The sequence below is a fragment of the Silene latifolia genome, chromosome 2 (genome assembly GCF_048544455.1).
Source record: "Silene latifolia isolate original U9 population chromosome 2, ASM4854445v1, whole genome shotgun sequence".
Taxonomy (NCBI): domain Eukaryota; kingdom Viridiplantae; phylum Streptophyta; class Magnoliopsida; order Caryophyllales; family Caryophyllaceae; genus Silene; species Silene latifolia.
In genome coordinates, this window is record NC_133527.1 from 180,310,280 (window position 1) to 180,329,659 (window position 19,380).

A 19,380-nucleotide genomic window follows, 5' to 3' on the forward strand; every position below is an offset into this window, starting at 1 on the left:
ATTTCTTGTTTCAAAATTGACCAAAGCTACAAGACTAACCATGGGAAAACCTAAAACAAATGAAGTAGGATTTATATCGGGGAAGTGGCGATTGACTCCCATAACTTTGTATAATTGTTAAATTTACCTCTAAAACTTTCAATTGGAGTGATTAGGCTCCGTAACTTACATAATAAGTGAGTCCTTTGTCGAAGTTTCACGAGAAATTCAATTTATTATATCACAAAAGTAAAAATGGTTATGTTTTTAAGAAAAATATAAAATAAAAGTTTAGAAAATTAATAAAGAAATTAAAATATATTACGAAAACAAATAATTTATTATTTTTATATAAAGTACATTTTCAAATTTCTAACTGTACAATTTTTGTAAAAAAAAAAATATTGCAAAATATTTTGTTTGATAGTGGTGTTAAAATCAAAAGTCAGAATAAAAGATTTTCATGACAAAAAATATAAAAAATATAATAAAAGGTAAAAAAAATATTCAAATATTTCTAATTTTCAACATTTCAAAATAATTCATATAAAACTGTTAATTTTTTTTTTAAATCATATCAAATTATATACAGATGTAAAATATTTTAATTGGGTTTGTGGGATGACATGGCAATTGGTGGTCTCTAAAACGTACCCAACATATCAAACAAAAAAAAATGAATAATATTGAAGTGATATGTAACATGAACCTTAAAAATATTTGTCTATTATTTTGTATGGGTTTGTTATTGGATAGGTTTGTTAATTTGGTGGTGGGCATGTGACAAACCTCTTTAGGCCATGTTTTTTTTGGACTTAAAGTCACTTAATTTTAGATCACTTTAGATTCTATAAGTTCAGTTCAGTTTAAATTCTATAAGTTCAGTTCAGTTCAGAATTCAGATCCTATAAGTTCAGTTCAGTTCAGATTCTATAAGTCCAGTTCAGTTCAGATCCTATAAGTTCAGATCCTATAAATTCAGTTTAGAAAAGTAATATACAGAGTATTTTTTTTAAAATCGACGCAAAAATACTTGACATTATTAATTATTCGATACATATATACATTATTATTTTCAAAATAAAATTATCATTCTTGTCATTATTTTTTATCGTAATGTAAACGTAGTATAATGTATGAACAAACCAATGTATATAAAGCGAAAAAATGTTATTATTTAACCTTGTGTTTTAGATTATATTTTCTTATCAGTGTTCTCTCTTAGCTACCCACTAATTTCATGTAAATTTTTTGTTTAATCTCACTAAAAGTTTGCGTATTTTTATAATAATAATAATAATAATAATAATAATAATAATAATAATAATAATAAAAGAACAATAATAATAATAATAATAATAATAATAATGTTTAAGTTAAATTAATTTAAGTTAATTTAAATTAGGATCGTGTAAGTTCGATCAGGACCCTTATAAGTTGATTCGAGATCCAATAAGTTCGATTCGATTCGAGATCCTATAAGTTCGATTCGATTCGATTCATATAAGTTCGATTCGATTCCTATAAGTTGATTCGATTGAGATCCTATAAGTTTAGTTCAGTTTAGATTAGACCGTTTCAGTCCAAAAGAATAGGGCCTTAGAGGTTCATCTATTGTGGATGTCCTACTCGAGCTGATTTAATTTTAAAACAGATATACTTGTCATTTTATGTAAAAAAAAAAAAAAAAGACACAAAAGTGTGTAGAAGTTGCGGAAGTGTTGGGACAGTTGGAGTGGCACATTCGAATAAGCGTGTCCACCTCCTCTTTCCTTTATTAATGACCCCTTCCAACAATTCCCATAATCTATCTATTCTAGAAAACTCTCTTTCTATATCTTTTTTCCCCCAAATTACCTCCTAAATAATTAGGGTTTTTATTTGATCTGTCGATCGAATAATCAATCCCCACTAAAAACCATGGGTGGAGGCAATGCTCAGAAATCTAAGATGGCTCGTGAGAGGAACTTGGAGAAGAATAAGGGTTCTAAAGGTTCTTTTCTTCCCTCTTTCTGTTTTTCCTTTTATTTTATTTTTTTGAAATTTCTGAATTTTGTCAGAATGTTATTTTCGTCTGTTCCATTTGATTGTATATTTTTTTCCGAAATAATATGTCCGGATGATTCTGAAAAATGTATACAATTAAATGAAACGGCAGGCAATTTGGCGAAATTGTGGTGCTAAATAATTTGTCATATTATTCTAAAAAATGTATACAATTAAATGAAACATCGGCAAATTTGCTAAGTTGTGAAGTGATTGTTGGGTTGATGTGATTGCAGGTAGTCAACTAGAAGTTAACAAGAAAGCTCTGAACATTCAGGTATTTTTGTCCCTAATTTATCGCTATGTTGCATGTGTATGTGTTTTTTTCGCGGTTTTGAGCTAATTTCATGGTGGATGTGCAACCAATGCTAAATTTGCATGTTAAGTGAATCGGGTTGTTTAATGGATTTGAGAGACCTTGTTTTAAACCTGGGTTCAGCCTCCAAATGACAAGAACCCAAATTGTACGCATAGTACTCACCCGTCTCAATCATTTGTTTATCTTTTATATTCTTTGTGAGACTCTAGTTGGTAGTAAAGTCAATATAGTATTCACTTGTTTCAAATGAAGAGACTAGGATTATTTCTGGACCCCTCATTCAATAAACATTGACCAACTAGATGCCACTAAATTGATACTTATCTCGCCGTCGGGGTTACTGGTTGATCTAGTGTCTGCATTTAAGTGTGTGTTGAGGTCTCTTCCCATGTGTGTTAAGAGGCATTGTCCCACATTGGTAGAAAATGAGTGAAGGGACTAGTTTATAAGTAGGTGGGCTACTACTCCTATCACCAATTGGTTTTACGATGGAACCTCACTTGTTTGTAGGCCGGTCTCTTACACTTAACAGGGTAGTAATTACGATATCGCAGCCTTATCTGGACATAATTTTAAGTATTCACAACCTTATTTGGACATAATTTGTCTGATAAATCCTTATAGAAAGGCACTAATATGGATAATGATGCATTGATGTCGCCTACATCTCATATTTTGGATTAGTGTTCGTTTGGTATAGTTTTCGTTATGTTTGTAGTAGAAATGTTAGAAATTCGCCAAGCTAAATACAAACAATACCTCTCTTTTCATTGCTACAAGTCTACAACACCAAATGGGTACATTAGGTAACTTGTTCCTCTACTAGTAGGAGGTTTGGGGTGGAAATGAGATATTAACTATTGTCGATGTTGTTAGTAGTACATTTTAGTTTGGGGGGGGGGGGGGAATGAGATGCTTGTGGCTGAGGAGCTCTACACCTTCAAGTAAACTGAAATCTGATCAATTTACTGTTGCAACAACTTTTTGATTTACAAGTGATGCAGTCTTACTGGAGAACATCTCATCGATCTATTTGCAGTCTTTCAGAATTGGCGTGTAATTTTATGATCTGCAATCTTACTCCTATTTCCTTTTATTATTTTTACCGTCATTCATTGCCATCTTATACACTATGGTTGATAGCTGGCTTGTGTTACTTTATGAGATTACCATTTGCCTAATCCTTTGGCTCCCTCGGATGTAATGTGGATCTTATCTTATTGGTGAACTTACGAATCTGTTTTTATTCGGTGCTCTTGTTTTCGAGGATTTTAATAATTGATATATTTTGAGGTACCCATAATTGTTGGTGTGTGTACTGACTGTGAATGTTGAGTGCAGTGCAAGGTATGCATGCAGACATTCATCTGCACTACTACTGAAGTGAAATGTCGAGAGCACGCCGATGCGAAGCACCCAAAACACGATATCTACGCATGTTTTCCTCACTTGAAGAATTGACCTTTCATGTGCTGGAATTGATGGTATAATCAGTCGTGGTTGATCTAGTTTTATGTGATTGTGTAAAACCTCTCTTTTCTAAATAAACTATGTATCCTTGTGAAAGTTGCTGCTTAATTTGTAATTGTCTGAACCCAATGTCGTGGGTATAAAAGTTCAAACTGCTCTTATAAGATCTTGAGACGTTGCTTTGGCATGTCACTATCGTAATTCTTGTGCTCATTTTTAATCGTCTTCAGGCTCTTCACTGCTGGCGTGAGCACAAGGATAATACTTTATAAAGATGGTGATAAAACAGGAACAGGACTAATACCCGGTTCTTTTGGATTGTAACTGTCCGAGTTGAACTGGTCAAGTGAAAATGAATTGACTAATGAATTAAACTGACTGTAAGAGAATAGTATCTTTGGTATTTGAAATTCCAAACCATGATCAAAATCTCAATTTTATTTCATTATTATTCCTCCTCAGCCTCATCAATCAGTTACGTGTGAGGATTACGAGATTTAGGACCATTAGATCATAGTGCAATGTACGTGTTGTGATTGAACGCAAGGTTACTTAAGGTTGCATTCAGCCAAATTACCAAAAGATAATACATTGCCTAGCCTAAAGTTGTGACCACATCGGGTTTCTTTTGTCCGGTACTCTTGTGCCTTCATGAGGTACAGGAAACGAGTTTAGGTTTACTCTGTTGAAAACTTCAGATATTAATGCTTCTTCAAAAGACAATTCCCTTGTGGTCCTGAACATTATGCAAGTTTACCCCCTGGAAGGCCGACAAAATTCAGACTAGTAGCCTTTTCACAAAACATATGCCCTAGAATCTCTTACAGAAGGAAACAAAATTGCTCTAAAGAGCATCGCATTCATCCCCTTCATCAGCTGTTTGATCGGTTGATCAAAGGAGCAAAATTTGGAAACAACTTAACGCTGGGTAGTAGAGTATGATGACATGTATATTGGATGTGCCCAAAAATCGAAGCATGGTTGCACAGAATATTTGGAAGTTGCATGAGTTGTCATTTTTCCAAATATATGGATGTGTAGACAGCATTTCTTTGTTCAGACAGCATTAAAGTCCGAGTACAGCACTTCTAAACAGACGTTCAAAAAAAGGATTTTAGGTTAGGTTATCATACAGGGAATCGAGACAAGGATGGCAACCTTACCAAATTGCAATGCATTAGTCAAGTTTAAAACCTGAAAAAGTTACACTCTGATGATCATTTGTCCCAAACCACATGGGATTCCAATGAAAAATATTGCACATATGAATGGCAATAGCATTTTGCAAGAAAACTTCGGCTACATCATAGCTGGTCTATATAATGCTTGAAGTAGCGGCGATGTTAAGATAGGTACGACCTACCTCAAGCAGACACACAAAGGCCTAAAAATACTTGAGGAATGCATATCACGGAAACAGCTATTGTGTCCGCATTCTGCTACTCTCAGCAGCTCTAACTTGAGAGAAATATGGATGTGCCTACAAAAAAAATGCTTAGCTGTGAGCGGTCAACACAGAATGGAAGTGCAACTTTGTACAAGTTAGCGGTCCTTCTATAATAACTCACCATTGCTTCTTTTGCTGTTAGCCTATCCTGATGGTCATAACGAAGGAGTTTATCAAGAAAATCGAGAGCCTGCAGCAGATATACGGCTAAAAAAGGTCACAACCTACAAACTGAAGGAACCAACCAAAGATTAACAACAACGTATATGACTATATGTGCATTACCTCTGGGGAAACTAAATGCTGATTATCTGCATTAATAAATCTTGACCACGGTTTTCTACTGTGCCTGCAGTTATAGTGAGAGTTAGGATTCAGCAAACAGACAGCACAAAATCAACATGTCTCACATAAGACTCTGATAAGAAATTTGAACTCTTTCGGAAAGAATATGGAAATATATAAGAAATGTGTAAAAAATTCCTCGAGTACCTCCCAACAAGAGCATCAAGTTCAGGGAGAAGCTCTAGATGATATTTATTCAGATAAGTGTTCAATTCATCTGTGCCAAGAACCTGAAATCACATCAAATATTATATCAATTCACAAAACACACACACACACACACACACACACACACACACACACACACACAAAAAAAAAAAAAACATTACCACATTGCACCCACATGACAATAATTCACAGCAAAAGCAAAAGATGTTGGTCTCGTACTAGAGAAAGCACTAAAAACGCAATGTAAGGATACATAAAGCTGTGTTTGTGGAACCCATCCCAACTTGCCTCGACAAATGTTAATCACCTCTCCAGTTTAGGTTGTCCTAAACATTTGTTTGTACTTGCCCACATATCATTCCTCCAATAATCACTCATTTAGAAGCAAAAAATGTACTCCCTGACACTTCGACAATATTTCTAGCAATAATATGCTTTTTGGTTTACAGTAATACAATTTGTGAAGTTTTTTTATAACACATGTAAATTTACGAGCATATTATAATTTAGGGTTATTTAATAGAAATCTATACTATTTGGGTGTTTCTCAAAATACTTTGTACTTTAAATTAACTACCAATATAACCAACTATCAAACCCTTTTCTATGAATGAAACAAGTGGAAGGGTGACCTGTATCACCGGTTGCATTCATTTTCACCCTTCTCTGTCTGACTTTATTAGACTATTTTACTCATTTTCTGCACTCCTTGCCTCCTTGGCTCAACAGCCGTCTATCAGTCAATTCAACATAATCATCAAAATCCCCAAATCACATCTTATTCCCAAATTCAATCTAATTACAATATCAATTCCTCTCTCCCCAAATACTTGAGACAATAGGTCAACCATGGAATCCATCAATGTCGTTGGCTCATAAATTAATCAGAAGCTCAGACCTTATCTTCTAATTCATCAACTTACGTGTATGGCTTTATTTTCTACACATGATCACATCCCTTCCTTGCAAAATCCAACTACAAATATGGTAAATTTATCCTTTATGTTTTGTGCTGAGAAGTCACAAAGAGCCACGATTTAACTATGATTGTTTTGTTTTGGACCAATTAGTTAATATGATGATAAATCAATAAGACTACACTGAATCTTGCTATTTACCTTCCTTTTACCCTTCTTTTTCTAACACCATTAATGACCCTACTTCATTTTTTAAGACGCCATTAAAGTGATTTGAGCTATCGGAGATCGCAAACCATTTTGTGGAGTTCAGGTTTGCAAATCTTTTGCTTGTATGAACAATGCGGATCGGTATGGAAGTCTTCAGCAAAATCTGCTACTTTGTCCAATTTTCAGTTCTTTGAGCATGGATTGGATGTCCAAAGAAGGGAGCTCACTAATAAACTGGGTAAAAAAGGAAAAAGAAAAAAAAGATAGTAGTTGATGTTTTATCTTTAGACGGAGGTGAGAGAGAGAATTTGAATTGAAAAAAGAGCAGTTTATGTTGTTAATTATTTTTTTGGAGATAAACTGTATACCTTGTAAATTGTTAAAAAGGGGGGAAGATGAAATTGGGAACAAGGGAAAAAGTGGGTCCCGCCTAAGTTATACCTGCTACTCCAGGTTAATAAGGGAGCAATTCTATTAGATGGGGATGGGTGTTATAGTTGGTTGTATTGTTAGTTAATTTAAAGTACGTAGTATTTTGAGAAGTACTCGAATAGTTTAGAGTATTCTTATTAAACAACCCTATAATTTATTATATTTTTGTTAACATATTTACAATAAAAGTTTTCAAACTTTGATGTCCAAAAGCCAAATGGGGAGATAACTTGGATTCAGAGGGCTGTCATTGCATATCCAGGCAAATAAAGAGTATGCAGCAAATACAACTACTCTACAAGTATATCTATGAGGGTCTTAACAGCTATATGTATAGTACCCAGGGCTTCCCCTCGGCGCAAACTTTGATTATCAAAAGCCAAATGAGGAGATAAGGTAGATCCAGAGGGACTCTCATTAAACATCCAAACAAAAAAGAGTATGCAGCAGAAGCAGCTCTTCGTTGCAAACATAATTGATTAGTCAAGAAGTATATCAGATAGAGCTGTCATAAACAAACATGCATGAAGATTGAAGATACAACCCTTTTTGGTCATGCACCTCCTAATCCATTATAAGGCATAGAAAATATACCTTCGCAATTTTAACAAGTTGATCATGGTTGTCATGTCCATAAAAGAACGGTTCCTTTCGAAAAATCTGCATAATAGATAGAACATATTGAGTAATTTACAGATGGAACTTTTGAACATAAGGAACAATATATTGCAGCTCACCATTCCAGCAAACATGCAACCAAGACTCCACATGTCCAAAGAGTAGTCATAGTCTTGTAAGTCCACAAGAAGTTCAGGTCCTTTAAAGTATCTGCGATGAACAAGAGACTTCAATATTACAGTGATTATGTATGACGTATCAAATTACCCTCTATGACGAGAATAGAACTAATATGATACCATTAACCTTTGCGGTAAAAACATTGTTGTGATATTCTGAGGTCAATCAGTTAGTTTAGAAAGGCCGGGGGGGGGGAAGGTTGAAATGCTTCAGTTGAGGTCTGAACTTGGGACCTCAAGGTCACCAAATGACAAGTCAATAACTGACCAAGTTTTGCTCAGGCAGTAAAAGGCGTATGATTGTCTAGAGGAGGGTTGGAGCCACACGAACATTAAATTATATATTTATTCAAATGACCTAAAAAAGAGTAAACTCCGCCGGTGAGTGTTTTCGGGCATTCGCTGCCGGTCCCAAGCCCGGATAAAGGAGGAGGGTTGCGGTAGGTATGTGGCAGCCAGCATCAAAACTTAAGTCACATTTTATGGACATGAATCGGAATTTGAACATCGTTGGGGCGTCTCCTCAGAAGCGACGCGCTGCACTTCTTAGACCCGGGTGTAGTGAAAAGTATGTGAGGGTTGCTAGGTCGTCGCCCGGAAGCGACGCGCCATCTTTACATCTGGGGGTGGTGTCAAATAGGCAAGGGTGCGCTACATCTTCTAGACCCGGGTGTAGTGAAAAATATGCAAGGGTTGTTAGGTCGTCGCCCAAAAGCGGCGCGCCACCTCGAAGTATGGGTGTGGTGTCAAATAGGTTTGGATCTAGGAAGCATGGTCAAGAGCGGGTAAAGAAATCAGGACATGACTTTAGGAAGGGTAGTAGGTTACGGTTTGGTACTTGGAATGTTGGCTCTTTTTGGGAGATTAGCCGAGGTAGGGGAGGTTATGAAAAGGAGGAGAGTGCATATAATGTGTCTACAAGAGGCAAAGTGGGTCGGAGATAAAGCAAGGGTGATAGCGCCTTGGGGTTATAAGCTTTGGTACACGGGTAAAGACAAAAGTCGTAATGGAGTGGGTATTGTCATTGATAAAGATTACATTGATGATGTGGTAGAAGTATCGAGAAAGAGTGATAGGATTATGAGTATTAAGCTTGTAGTCGGGGATGAGGTGGTGACGGTTATAAGTAGGTTTGGATGCTTCTTTTCGACGAGCCTTCTGGGAAGATTTGGAAGAGGTTGTAGAACGAGTCCCTATTGGAGAGAAATTGATCATTGGTGGGGACCTCAATGGGCATGTGGGTACTAGTCGAGTTGGCTTTGAGAACATTCATGGGGGTTTTGGGTTCGGGGAGAGAAATGAAGCAGGAAGTGACATATTGGATTTTGCTTTGGCATATGACTTGGGTATAATGAACACTTGGTTCGAGAAAAGACATTCTCATTTGGTGACTTATAGAAGTGGAGGTAATGCTAGTCAAATTGACTTCCTTTTGGTAAGGAATGTGTGGAGGAAAGAGTACACCAATTGCAAGGTCATACCCGGGGAAAGTGCCACAACACAACATAGACTAGTGGTTCTTGATTTTCGGGGTAAGAGAGACTTGAGGAAGAGAAAGATAATCGGTGAGGCACGGATCAAGTGGTGGAAGCTACAAGGGGGAAACCAACAAGCGTTTTTGGATAAGGTTGGAAGTAGCGATATTTGGTCGGATTGCGAAGAGAAAGATATTGATGCAACGTGGGATAAATTGGAGCATGTTGTGAAGGATTTGGCGAGGGAGGTGTTAGGGGAATCTAAAGGGAATAGACCATCAAGTAAGGACACATCTTGGTGGAACGATGTGGTGAGACAAGCGATAAAGACTAAACGTGAATGCTATAAGGTTCTGGGGAAATGCATGAGTGATGAGAACTTTGAAAAGTACAAGGAGGCTAGACGAGCCGCTAAAAAGGCCGTACGGGATGCGAGGGCAAAAGTTAACCAAGAAGTGTATGCGAGGTTGGACACGAGAGAAGGAAAGAAGGATATCTATAAACTGGCTCGCATAAGAGACCGAAAGACGAGAGATATTGGGAGAGTTAGGTGTGTGAAAGATATGGACGACAAGGTTCTGGTTTAGGATAACGAGATAAAGGCTAGATGGAGTTCTTACTTTGATAATTTATTCAATGGACATCAAGAACAAGGTTTTGGGGATGTAGAGGTAACACCAAGCATGGTTAATCGGGAATTTGTGCGTAGAATACAAAAGAGTGAAGTTAGAAAGGCGTTAAGGAAGATGGGGTCAAAGAAAGCAGAGGGACCGGATGGTATACCCATAGAAGTCCTGGAGGTGCTTCGGGAGAAAGGGATTGAATGGGTAACCATGCTCTTCAACAAGATTTGGAGGAGCAACAAGATGCCATCGGCTTGGAGGAAAAGCACTCTTGTCCCTTTGTACAAGAACAAAGGTGATGTCCAAGAGTGTTCCAATTATCGGGGAATTAAACTTATGAGTCATACAATGAAGTTGTGGGAGCGGGTAATCGAGCAAAGGCTTAGGAGATATGTAGACATCTCGGAAAACCAATTTGGATTTATGCCCGGGAGATCGACTATGGATGCGATTTTTATCATGAGACAGTTGATGGAATACCATCGGGACAAGAAGAAGGATTTGCATATGGTTTTTATTGACTTGGAAAAGGCATATGATAGGGTACCAAGAGAAGTACTTTGGTGGGCTTTGGCGAGAAAGGGTGTGTCGCGAAAATATATTGACCTCATAAAGGACATGTATGAGGGGGCTAGTGCAAGTGTTCGCACTAATGTTGGGAGAACGGAAAAATTTCCTATTACCATTGGGGTGCATCAAGGCTCCGCACTTAGTCCTTTTCTCTTTGCTATAGTTATGGATGAGTTGACAAGGGATATTCAGGACGACATCCCTTGGTGTATGATGTTTGCTGATGATATTGTGTTGATTGATGAGACAAAAGAGGGGGTGGAGAGAAAGTTGGAATTGTGGAGGCAGACTTTAGAGACTCGTGGGTTGGTGCCGAGGGAGTAAGACTGAGTATTTGAGGTGTCAGTTCACTAAGGTGGCGGGGTTGAGATCGACAGAGGCGGGGAGTATTATTTTCGATGGGAATGTTGTTGAGGGTTCGGATTTCTTCAGATATTTAGGATCTATTATTCAAAAAGATGGGTTGAAATGGAAGAGTGCTTCAGGGTTTCTATGCGATAAAGATATGCCCCAAAGATTAAAGGGAAAATTTTATCGCACGGCAATTAGGCCTGCCCTACTTTACGGCTCCGAGTGTTGGGCCGTGAAACATTGTCACATTCAAAAGATAAGTGTGGCGGAGATGCGCATGTTGAGGTGGATGTGCGGACATACAAGGAAAGATCGGTTAAGGAATGAGGTGATTAAGGAAAAGGTAAAAGTGGCGCCAATAGAGGACAAGATGATGGAAAACCGACTAAGATGGTTTGGCCATGTGAGAAGGAGACCCATGGACGCTTTTGATTAGGAGGCTAGAGACTTGGGGAACAGAAAAGGTCCCTAGAGGCAGAGGAAGACCGAGACAGACATGGTTGAGAGTGATAGAGCACGATATGAGAGTTCTGGGGCTTGAGGAGAGTATGGTGACAGAGAGGGCACAATGGAGGGAAAGGATACATGTGGATTTTTAGTATTTGATATTTTTTTGACAGATTTAGTGTTTTTTTATTTATTTGATTTAAAGAAATTAATTTATTTATTTTTCTCTCCTTTATTACACACTTTTTCAACAACCACTTTCTTATAGATTTTCCGGATCCTTAACTCTATTTCGGTTTTTAAAAATCGTTTTAATCTTTTCCCTCGATTTAAATTTTAAGTTTTTATAAAAGAAAGACGGAATTCGATTTTAAAACCCCTTAATTCACCTTGACTTTACATTACATTTTCGTTCTCCCTTTTTGTTTTTCATCTTCCCTTTTTTTAGTCGCATTTTGAGGCGTGCGTTCACCCATGGACGGTTCGAAAGGATGATTCATGTCAGCCGACCCCAAATCATTTTGGGATTAAGGCTCTGATGTTGTTGTTGTTGTATTCAAATGACCTAAAAATAACTGAAGTGCGTGAAGGATAGTTATTAGTCTAACAATAATAAAATGATATCTAATGACTATATGTAGTTTACTCAAAATTAAGTACTCACCTTGAAGCCACACGAACATTATACTCCTTGCCTGGATGATAGAACTCAGCAAGACCCCAGTCTATTAACCGTAGTTTCCTCAACTCATGGTCTATCATGACATTGTGAGGCTTAACATCTCGATGCATTATTCCTTGTGAATGACAGTAATCTAAAGCCTATCATTAAACCATAGCACTTTAGAAGTGAGGGGAAAAAAAAAGGCACAAAGTTTATTTTTGTCACATATATTAAATTTGTGTTGGCGTTATATGAGCAACCCAGGGCCATCTAATAAAATATAGAAGCATATAAGTATTACATAGTAAAGGCCAATAACTTAACTTCTCTTTGCAAATTCAAAAAACTCGATTGGTACTTCTCCCTCTATTTCAGTGAACAAGCTTCACTATTTCATTAATATAAAGAGATTTATAAGATATATGTGACTTTGGCATGCCGTGTCTCCAATACAGCTCCACGTGACATTACAAAGCACGTGTGTGTGACACCGCAAAAATCAGACAAGACATTGAAACTTTTTTGACATCTTTTTGGGTTAGTTTTAACCAGTGTCAATAAAAGCAAGAATAGAAAGGCAAAAGCAGAAAAATATACATAATGATCGTGTTTGATTCCTAAACAAAATATACAGAGTAGAGAAACAAGAGAGAGGCAAAGGCACAATTGAAACGAAGAGAAAAATAAATCTTCTTACGGGTACATGGGACTGTCAATCAGAATTCAGAAGTAACATCAAACTTATAGGAATTTTGTGGATTGTTTTTCCTAGACACCATGTCATATACTAATTTAACACTATACAATATATGTAATCAGGTTTAATATATTTATGAACACAGTGAGCAAGATAGCTCCAAGTATTTTACAAATAAGTTGGGTTTGTGTGCAAAGGTTGAAAACGAAGAACACCAAACACCATGTCGGACTTAACATGTCCCAGACTCCCGACTCATAGTGTATAACTCTGCTAGTCTGCTCATGTACAATAATTTCAATAAAATTTGGCATATGAAAGCTAAACTATGACCTAGCTGGTAGATAAATATAAAGAGGGACATGAGTCGTGACCATCACTAAAACTCATCTCTAGCTGGTAGATGAACGGAAAAAGAGGCTTGGTCACCACTAAAACTAATCCATAGACATCATATGACAGGAAAAGTTAGCCTCATCATCCTGTTACACTCTGACAGGCCTTACAAAATCACCCTCAAAATACCACGTTAGCAGTTTGAATATACAATGCTGACTGTATAACAGAAATGTCACAGAAATGAAATTTATCGAAACATGAAGTTAGTTTTGACTAAATGCTTGCTGACATTACAGTATTATACTATTTTCTCCTGTCTTGATTTAGTTTAAGACACGTTCACCTCTGAGCTACAGGGTTAAACTAATATGTGCATTGCAAAGACAAATGTTTGAGATCAAAATAATAAAAACAACAGAAAACAGTGCACTCGGTGGGTCTTGGTCAAAGCAAGCCTAGTCAGCACTAAAATATAATGAAAGACTCAATTACCATGGAGAGAAACAAAATTCATCATAGAAGCAGATATAGAACAATAAAAAGCCAACCTTCAGGAGCTCATATATGTAGTAGCGTATGTCATAATCCGATAATGTTGGGTACAACACTTTGAAATCTGTACTGTTGACGTACTCAAAAATCAAGCTTGGGGTCTTAGAATGCTGATCTCTGACGATATCATACAACTTCACTATATTTGGTCCCCCACACAGGTTCTGAAGAATTTTTATTTCTCTTTTGATCTGTCAAAATAAATTACCGTAGAAAATTAGCTTAAAGTATGCATTCACAAGTTATCAATTATTGCATCAAAGATACAAGGAGTGTAAAACAGGTAATAGAATAAATTATCGCGAACAACTGTGTTCACCTTCTTCTTCTTGACAGGCTTGAGGATTTTGATAACACATCGGTCATTGCTGTTAACGTTTATTCCTTCAAAAACCTCACTGTATTTACCCCTTCCAATCTTTCGCACAACTTCATAATCATCTTGATCACTAAGAAATGAGCACAAGGTCACTAAGACGCAATAGACTTGTAAATCACTAATCCAGGAAATATAAAGTAATAACAAAATGCAAGAACATCTTCAATCCAAAAGCTTTTAAAACAAAAATACACCATTTCGGTCCAAGCTCGTTTTCCACTAAGAAACCAATCTCAAACATAGAATAGCACCATGAACAAAAGTACGTGCTAGAATAAAAGCTAAAAGAGCATAAGTCAAAAGGCTGGAATTCTCCATTCTATATTAACATCCCCTTCCCCAATCAACAACCGTGCTACAAAAGAAGACAACTAAACAAAAAAAAAAGGTGAAAATTACAGATGGCGCCTATCAGCGACCGAAAATCCACAAATACACTTCAAACCTACGAAGGAGCTGATATCAGCAGATTCAACAAGCTTGCACCAAAATTCCAGCCAGTTTTATACAGATATCCAAGTCTGAAAAACCGGCAGCTTCTGATAACTATATGGCCTGTGAGGCTGTGATTGAGATATTTAAACTGAAAGAGCATGCCAATTGTAATCCCTCACGCTAAATTGTAATCAAATCTACTACTCCGTAACCCGAAATTCAACCTCAAAACTATCATCTACCAATACTCAATTTCCTCAATCTCGGTAACAAACATCCACCACTTTTCACCTAGAAATCTACCACAGCAATATCAGCGACCAAACATCCACAAATATCACTTCAAAATATGAAGGACCTGATATCAGCAAATTTAACAAGTTTGTGCCAAAATTTCAGCCAGTTTTGTACAGATATCTAGGTCCGTAAGAAACCGGCAGCTTCTGATCAACTATAAATGGCCTATGATTGAGATATTTAAACCGAAAGAAGGTGCCAATTGTAATACCTCATGCTAGATCAATTGTAATCAAATCTAATTCTCCGTAACCCAAAATTCAACCTCGAACCTATCATCTATCAATACTCCATTTCCTCTAATCTCATAACAAACCTCCACTACTTTTAACTCACCTGCTTCCTCAAATTCAAGTTCTAAATATTTCAGTTCATACATCGAAACGCGATAAATCATAGAACAACCACAAAAAAATTAACAAAATCAATAACATAACATAAAAATGCATAATAATCAATGACAAAACATCGGCAAAATGCTAAAAATTACTTTAAATCAGGATATTACAGTACAGTAAGAAGAATTGATGATATACCCCCATTGAACGGTGAGAGATTCGTAATCGGAATACTCTTTTGGGCGAAGAACATTGACATCGGTATAAACCCTAGCTTTTGACATCGTATATTTTCTCGGCGATCGGAAGCGGCGGCGGCGGCGGCCACGTAAGAGTTGCAGAAGATTAGGGTTCCGGTGATCGTTGGCGAGTGCGTCGACTGAGATGAGCCGACGGAGGAGTGTGAGAGAAAAAGAGACTGGTGAACGAGGAGAAGAGGAGAGACAAGTGTTGTGGTTTGGAATATTTCTAAAATTAATTTTTTTACTCTAAATTCATTTTTAACTTTTTTTTTTTCAAATTAGTGACACGGAAATATCCTCTTAAATAAAAACAGTCAAATATTAAACTTAGTTTCCCATTTCTTAGGTATTTTGCATTTGTTTACCTATCTACTTAACCCATTTTCGGTCAAAACGGATATCGTCTAAATAAGAATTTGTATTTTTTGTATGAAATTATTGGCACCGAATTAGCGATACGTTTCGAAAAATGATAATGTCAAAAGGTAAAATGTTTATGTCACTTACTTTATGAGAGTGTTAATTAATCCATTTATCTTATTCGTGTGTTTAAGAACGAGTGGTGCAGTATATTTCTGACTGGCGATATGATCATTCTTATTTCAAATCTCTTTTGCATGATAAACACCACTTCATATAATAATGTAATTTGTAGTACATGAATGTGTAACGGATTTTAGTTCAAGCTCTGAAATTTTTCGAAATTGACTCAAAACTGTATTTGAGTCTGAATTTGGGTCTAACTTGGAAGTGGTGGAGTTTCAAAACTTGAGCATCAAGCTCGGTTAAGAAAAACTTAAAAATAGTTTTGGAAAAGCTAGCACTCGATTTGTCATTACATTCTCTTTATTATCTCAATTTTTAAATTTAACTATAAATTAAAATATTTTGCAGAAATGTCAAATAATACACTTAAATATAAGATCAATTATAAATACCAAAATATAGGGATATTATTATTTAAACATAACATTTTCAGGCTATCTCGTATACGTAAGGGTTTACCCAGTGCGCACCGTAGGTAGCGGCTGCGGGTTCCATCATCACAATATATATATATATATAGAGAGAGAGAGAGAGAGAGAGAGAGTAGAGATCAAGTGAGTCCACCTCTTTTCATTGAGTCCATAAGTCCCCATCCAAGCCATTGAATGAGGAAGATGGAGGGCTAAGGTTACATTTACACTTTGGGGTCATTAATGAATCTTTAACACTCTTTCTCATAATCACACAATTAATCACTAATCCATCACTAATTTACTATATATAATTTATTTCCACACTCACTTCTCTCACATCTCACAAAAATCATTCACTTTCTCTCTCAAAAAATCAATCCCTCTCAATAACCAACAAAAATCAAAATTCAAAAAATTCAAAAAAAAAGTCCCCCTCTTCCTCACCTACTCTACCCCACCGGCCACCGACACGGCCACCCACACCCACACCCACGCCCACCACCCTCGCCATCTCCCTCCACCAACACCGACATTCTCTCGCAGCCCACGACCCACCACACACCACACACCACAACAACCACCTCCACCACCGCCACTACCCTACTTCCTCCTCCTACCAGATCTGCCACCACGACCCACCACCCACAACCACTAACACAACAACAACCCACCACGACACCACTGCCACCTCCTCCTCTTCCCTTTTCCGACCAGATCTGCAAGTCCCCTCCCCTCGCCACCTCACTTCAATTCCTCACAACACCACCCTCGGCTCCAAACAGCAACAACACACAACAACAACTCCACTTCATTTCCTCCTCCTCTGAAAACCTCCTCGACAGCCACCACGTTCTGACCATCGGAACGAACCTAGATCTACCAAAAACGAGTAAGGAGGTCAGATCTATTTTTTTGAGTGGTGGTTGTTTTTGTTGGTGCTCGGGTGGTTGTGGTAGCGCGGTGGGTGTGGTCGTGCTGCTCGGGTGGTGGTAGTGGGGTGGATGTGGTGGCGGATCTGGGCAGTGTTGCTTCCATTGCTTCAAATCTCGTTTCCTTCAAATCTCATTTTCAAATATTTCAGATTTATTTTTTAATTTAATAGTATTGTAGAGCAAATTTTTTGGGGAAATGAATTGAATCATACGGAGGACTTGTTTATGTTTATGGCATCAGAGGACTCGTTTCCTTCAAATCCTCTTCTTTATGTTTCATATTTGTTTTTATTTTAAAGTTTTGGATATTTTTTTGTCCTTTTACTCATTTGTTTGTTAATTGCTTGGATTTTTTTTTGTTAGTGTTTGGACAAAGCATCTTGGCTTTTCTTCTGATGCCATCTTGTTTGTTAGTGCTTGGATAAAGCCTCCTCCCTTTCTCGTTTTTAGTTCAGAAATTTATATATATTTTTTTCATATTTTGCTGTGGTAGTTTCATAATTGATTTTTTTCTTATTTTGTGGGTTACTTCTATAAATTTACACTTGTATTTCCTCACATTTACACTCGCATTTCTTTAAATTTACACTTGTATTTCCTCACATTTACACTCGCATTTCTTTAAATTTACACTTGTATTTCCTCACATTTACACTCACATTTTTTTAAATTTACACTTGTATTTCCTCACATTTACACTTGCATTTCTTAAAATTTACACTTGTATTTCCTCACATTTACACTCGCATTTTTTTAAATTTACACTTGTATTTCCTCACATTTACACTCGTATTTCTTGAGTTTACACTTGTATTTCCTCACAATTACACTCTTATTTCCTCACATTTACACTAGTTTCAGATCTGGGTTTTTTTTGTTCTTTTACAGTTACACTCGTATTTCTTCAAATTTACACTTATATTTCTTTACATTTACACTCATATTTCTTTACATTTACACTCATATTTCTTTACATTTACACGCATTTTTCAGATTTACACTCGTATTTCTTTGCATTTACACTTATATTTCTTTACATTTACACTTGTATATCTTTACATTTACACTCGTATATCTTTACATTTACACTCGTTAAAATTACATTTACACTTATTTCCACAATTCTATTTTTTTGGTTTCAGATCTAGTTTTTTTTTTTCTTTATTTTTCAGGTTTGTTTAATAGGTCTACATTTTTTATGAGGGTGGGTTGATGGTGGAGGACGGTGGTGGTGTTTGTCGGTGGTCGGACTACAGTTACACTCATAAAGGACCAAAGTTACACACTTAAAGGACCAAAGTTACACTCTTAAAGGACCAAAGTTACACTTAAGACGGTGGTCGGACTATAGTTACACTCATAAAGGACCAAAATTACACTTAAAGGACAAGATTTATATTTAAAACATTAAATTTACACTCGTAAACCTTCAAATTTACACTCGTAGACCTTCAAATTTACACTTAAAATACTACATTTACACTCGTGATACATCAAATTTACACTCTTAAAATTTTCAACTTATATAAATTCAAAATTTCCGTCATAAAAAAAACAAAATTACACTCATAAAATATTACATTTACACTCGTAAAACATTAAAGTTACACTCGTAAAATGTTAAAATTATAAAAATTCAAAATTTCCGTCACAAAAAAAAAACCAAAGTTACAGTCATAAAATGTTAAAATTGTTTAAATTCAATTTTTTTTGCATACCAACTCCGCCATAAAATCTGTCACAAAAAAAAATCAAAATTTCCGTCACCAAAAAAATTCCAAGTTACAATCATAAAACTCATACAACATTATATAAATTCAAAAATTCCGTCACAATAAAAACCGACTTAAAAGATTACATTTACACTCCTACAACTTACATTTACACTCATAAAACTCTAACAATATCAAAGTTACAAAAAAACCGCCTTAAAATATCACATTTACACTT

The 19,380-nt window shown here is 36.3% G+C and overlaps 2 protein-coding genes and 1 long non-coding RNA gene across 3 annotated transcripts; 2 read left to right on the forward strand and 1 right to left on the reverse strand.

The window, feature by feature from the left end:
* The first annotated feature begins 1,710 nt into the window (after positions 1–1,710).
* Positions 1,711–4,015, forward strand: LOC141643540 (uncharacterized protein At2g23090). Its single transcript, XM_074452739.1, has 3 exons — positions 1,711–1,972; positions 2,262–2,302; positions 3,686–4,015. Exons 1-3 carry the CDS (start codon positions 1,900–1,902, stop codon positions 3,803–3,805), a joined length of 234 nt encoding a protein of 77 aa, XP_074308840.1. The 5' UTR covers positions 1,711–1,899; the 3' UTR covers positions 3,806–4,015.
* A 44-nt stretch (positions 4,016–4,059) lies between these two features.
* Positions 4,060–4,265, forward strand: LOC141643541 (uncharacterized). Its single transcript, XR_012543724.1, has 2 exons — positions 4,060–4,160; positions 4,207–4,265. It is a non-coding gene; the product is annotated as an uncharacterized LOC141643541 (long non-coding RNA).
* Positions 4,266–4,956: 691 nt separating this feature from the next.
* On the reverse strand, positions 4,957–15,778 carry LOC141643539 (casein kinase II subunit alpha-2). The gene is made up of 10 exons (XM_074452738.1): positions 15,496–15,778; positions 14,168–14,297; positions 13,845–14,039; positions 12,261–12,418; positions 8,071–8,161; positions 7,928–7,993; positions 5,754–5,836; positions 5,547–5,610; positions 5,383–5,451; positions 4,957–5,294 (listed from the first exon to the last, which is right to left on the reverse strand). Exons 1-10 carry the CDS (start codon positions 15,579–15,581, stop codon positions 5,235–5,237), a joined length of 1,002 nt encoding a protein of 333 aa, XP_074308839.1. The 5' UTR covers positions 15,582–15,778; the 3' UTR covers positions 4,957–5,234.
* Between the last annotated feature and the right edge of the window lie 3,602 nt (positions 15,779–19,380).

Coding starts and splice junctions, on each gene's coding strand:
- LOC141643540 (XM_074452739.1), top strand. CDS start 1,900: ATGGGTGGAGGCAATGCTCAGAAATCTAAGATGGCTCGTGAGAGGAAC. Junction 1,973..2,261: donor GAAGAATAAGGGTTCTAAAG/GTTCTTTTCTTC, acceptor ATGTGATTGCAG/GTAGTCAACTAGAAGTTAAC. Junction 2,303..3,685: donor AGAAAGCTCTGAACATTCAG/GTATTTTTGTCC, acceptor TGTTGAGTGCAG/TGCAAGGTATGCATGCAGAC.
- LOC141643539 (XM_074452738.1), bottom strand. CDS start 15,581: ATGTCAAAAGCTAGGGTTTATACCGATGTCAATGTTCTTCGCCCAAAA. Junction 12,419..13,844: donor ACATATATGAGCTCCTGAAG/GTTGGCTTTTTA, acceptor GTTTAATGATAG/GCTTTAGATTACTGTCATTC. Junction 5,295..5,382: donor TAACAGCAAAAGAAGCAATG/GTGAGTTATTAT, acceptor TTTTTTTTGTAG/GCACATCCATATTTCTCTCA.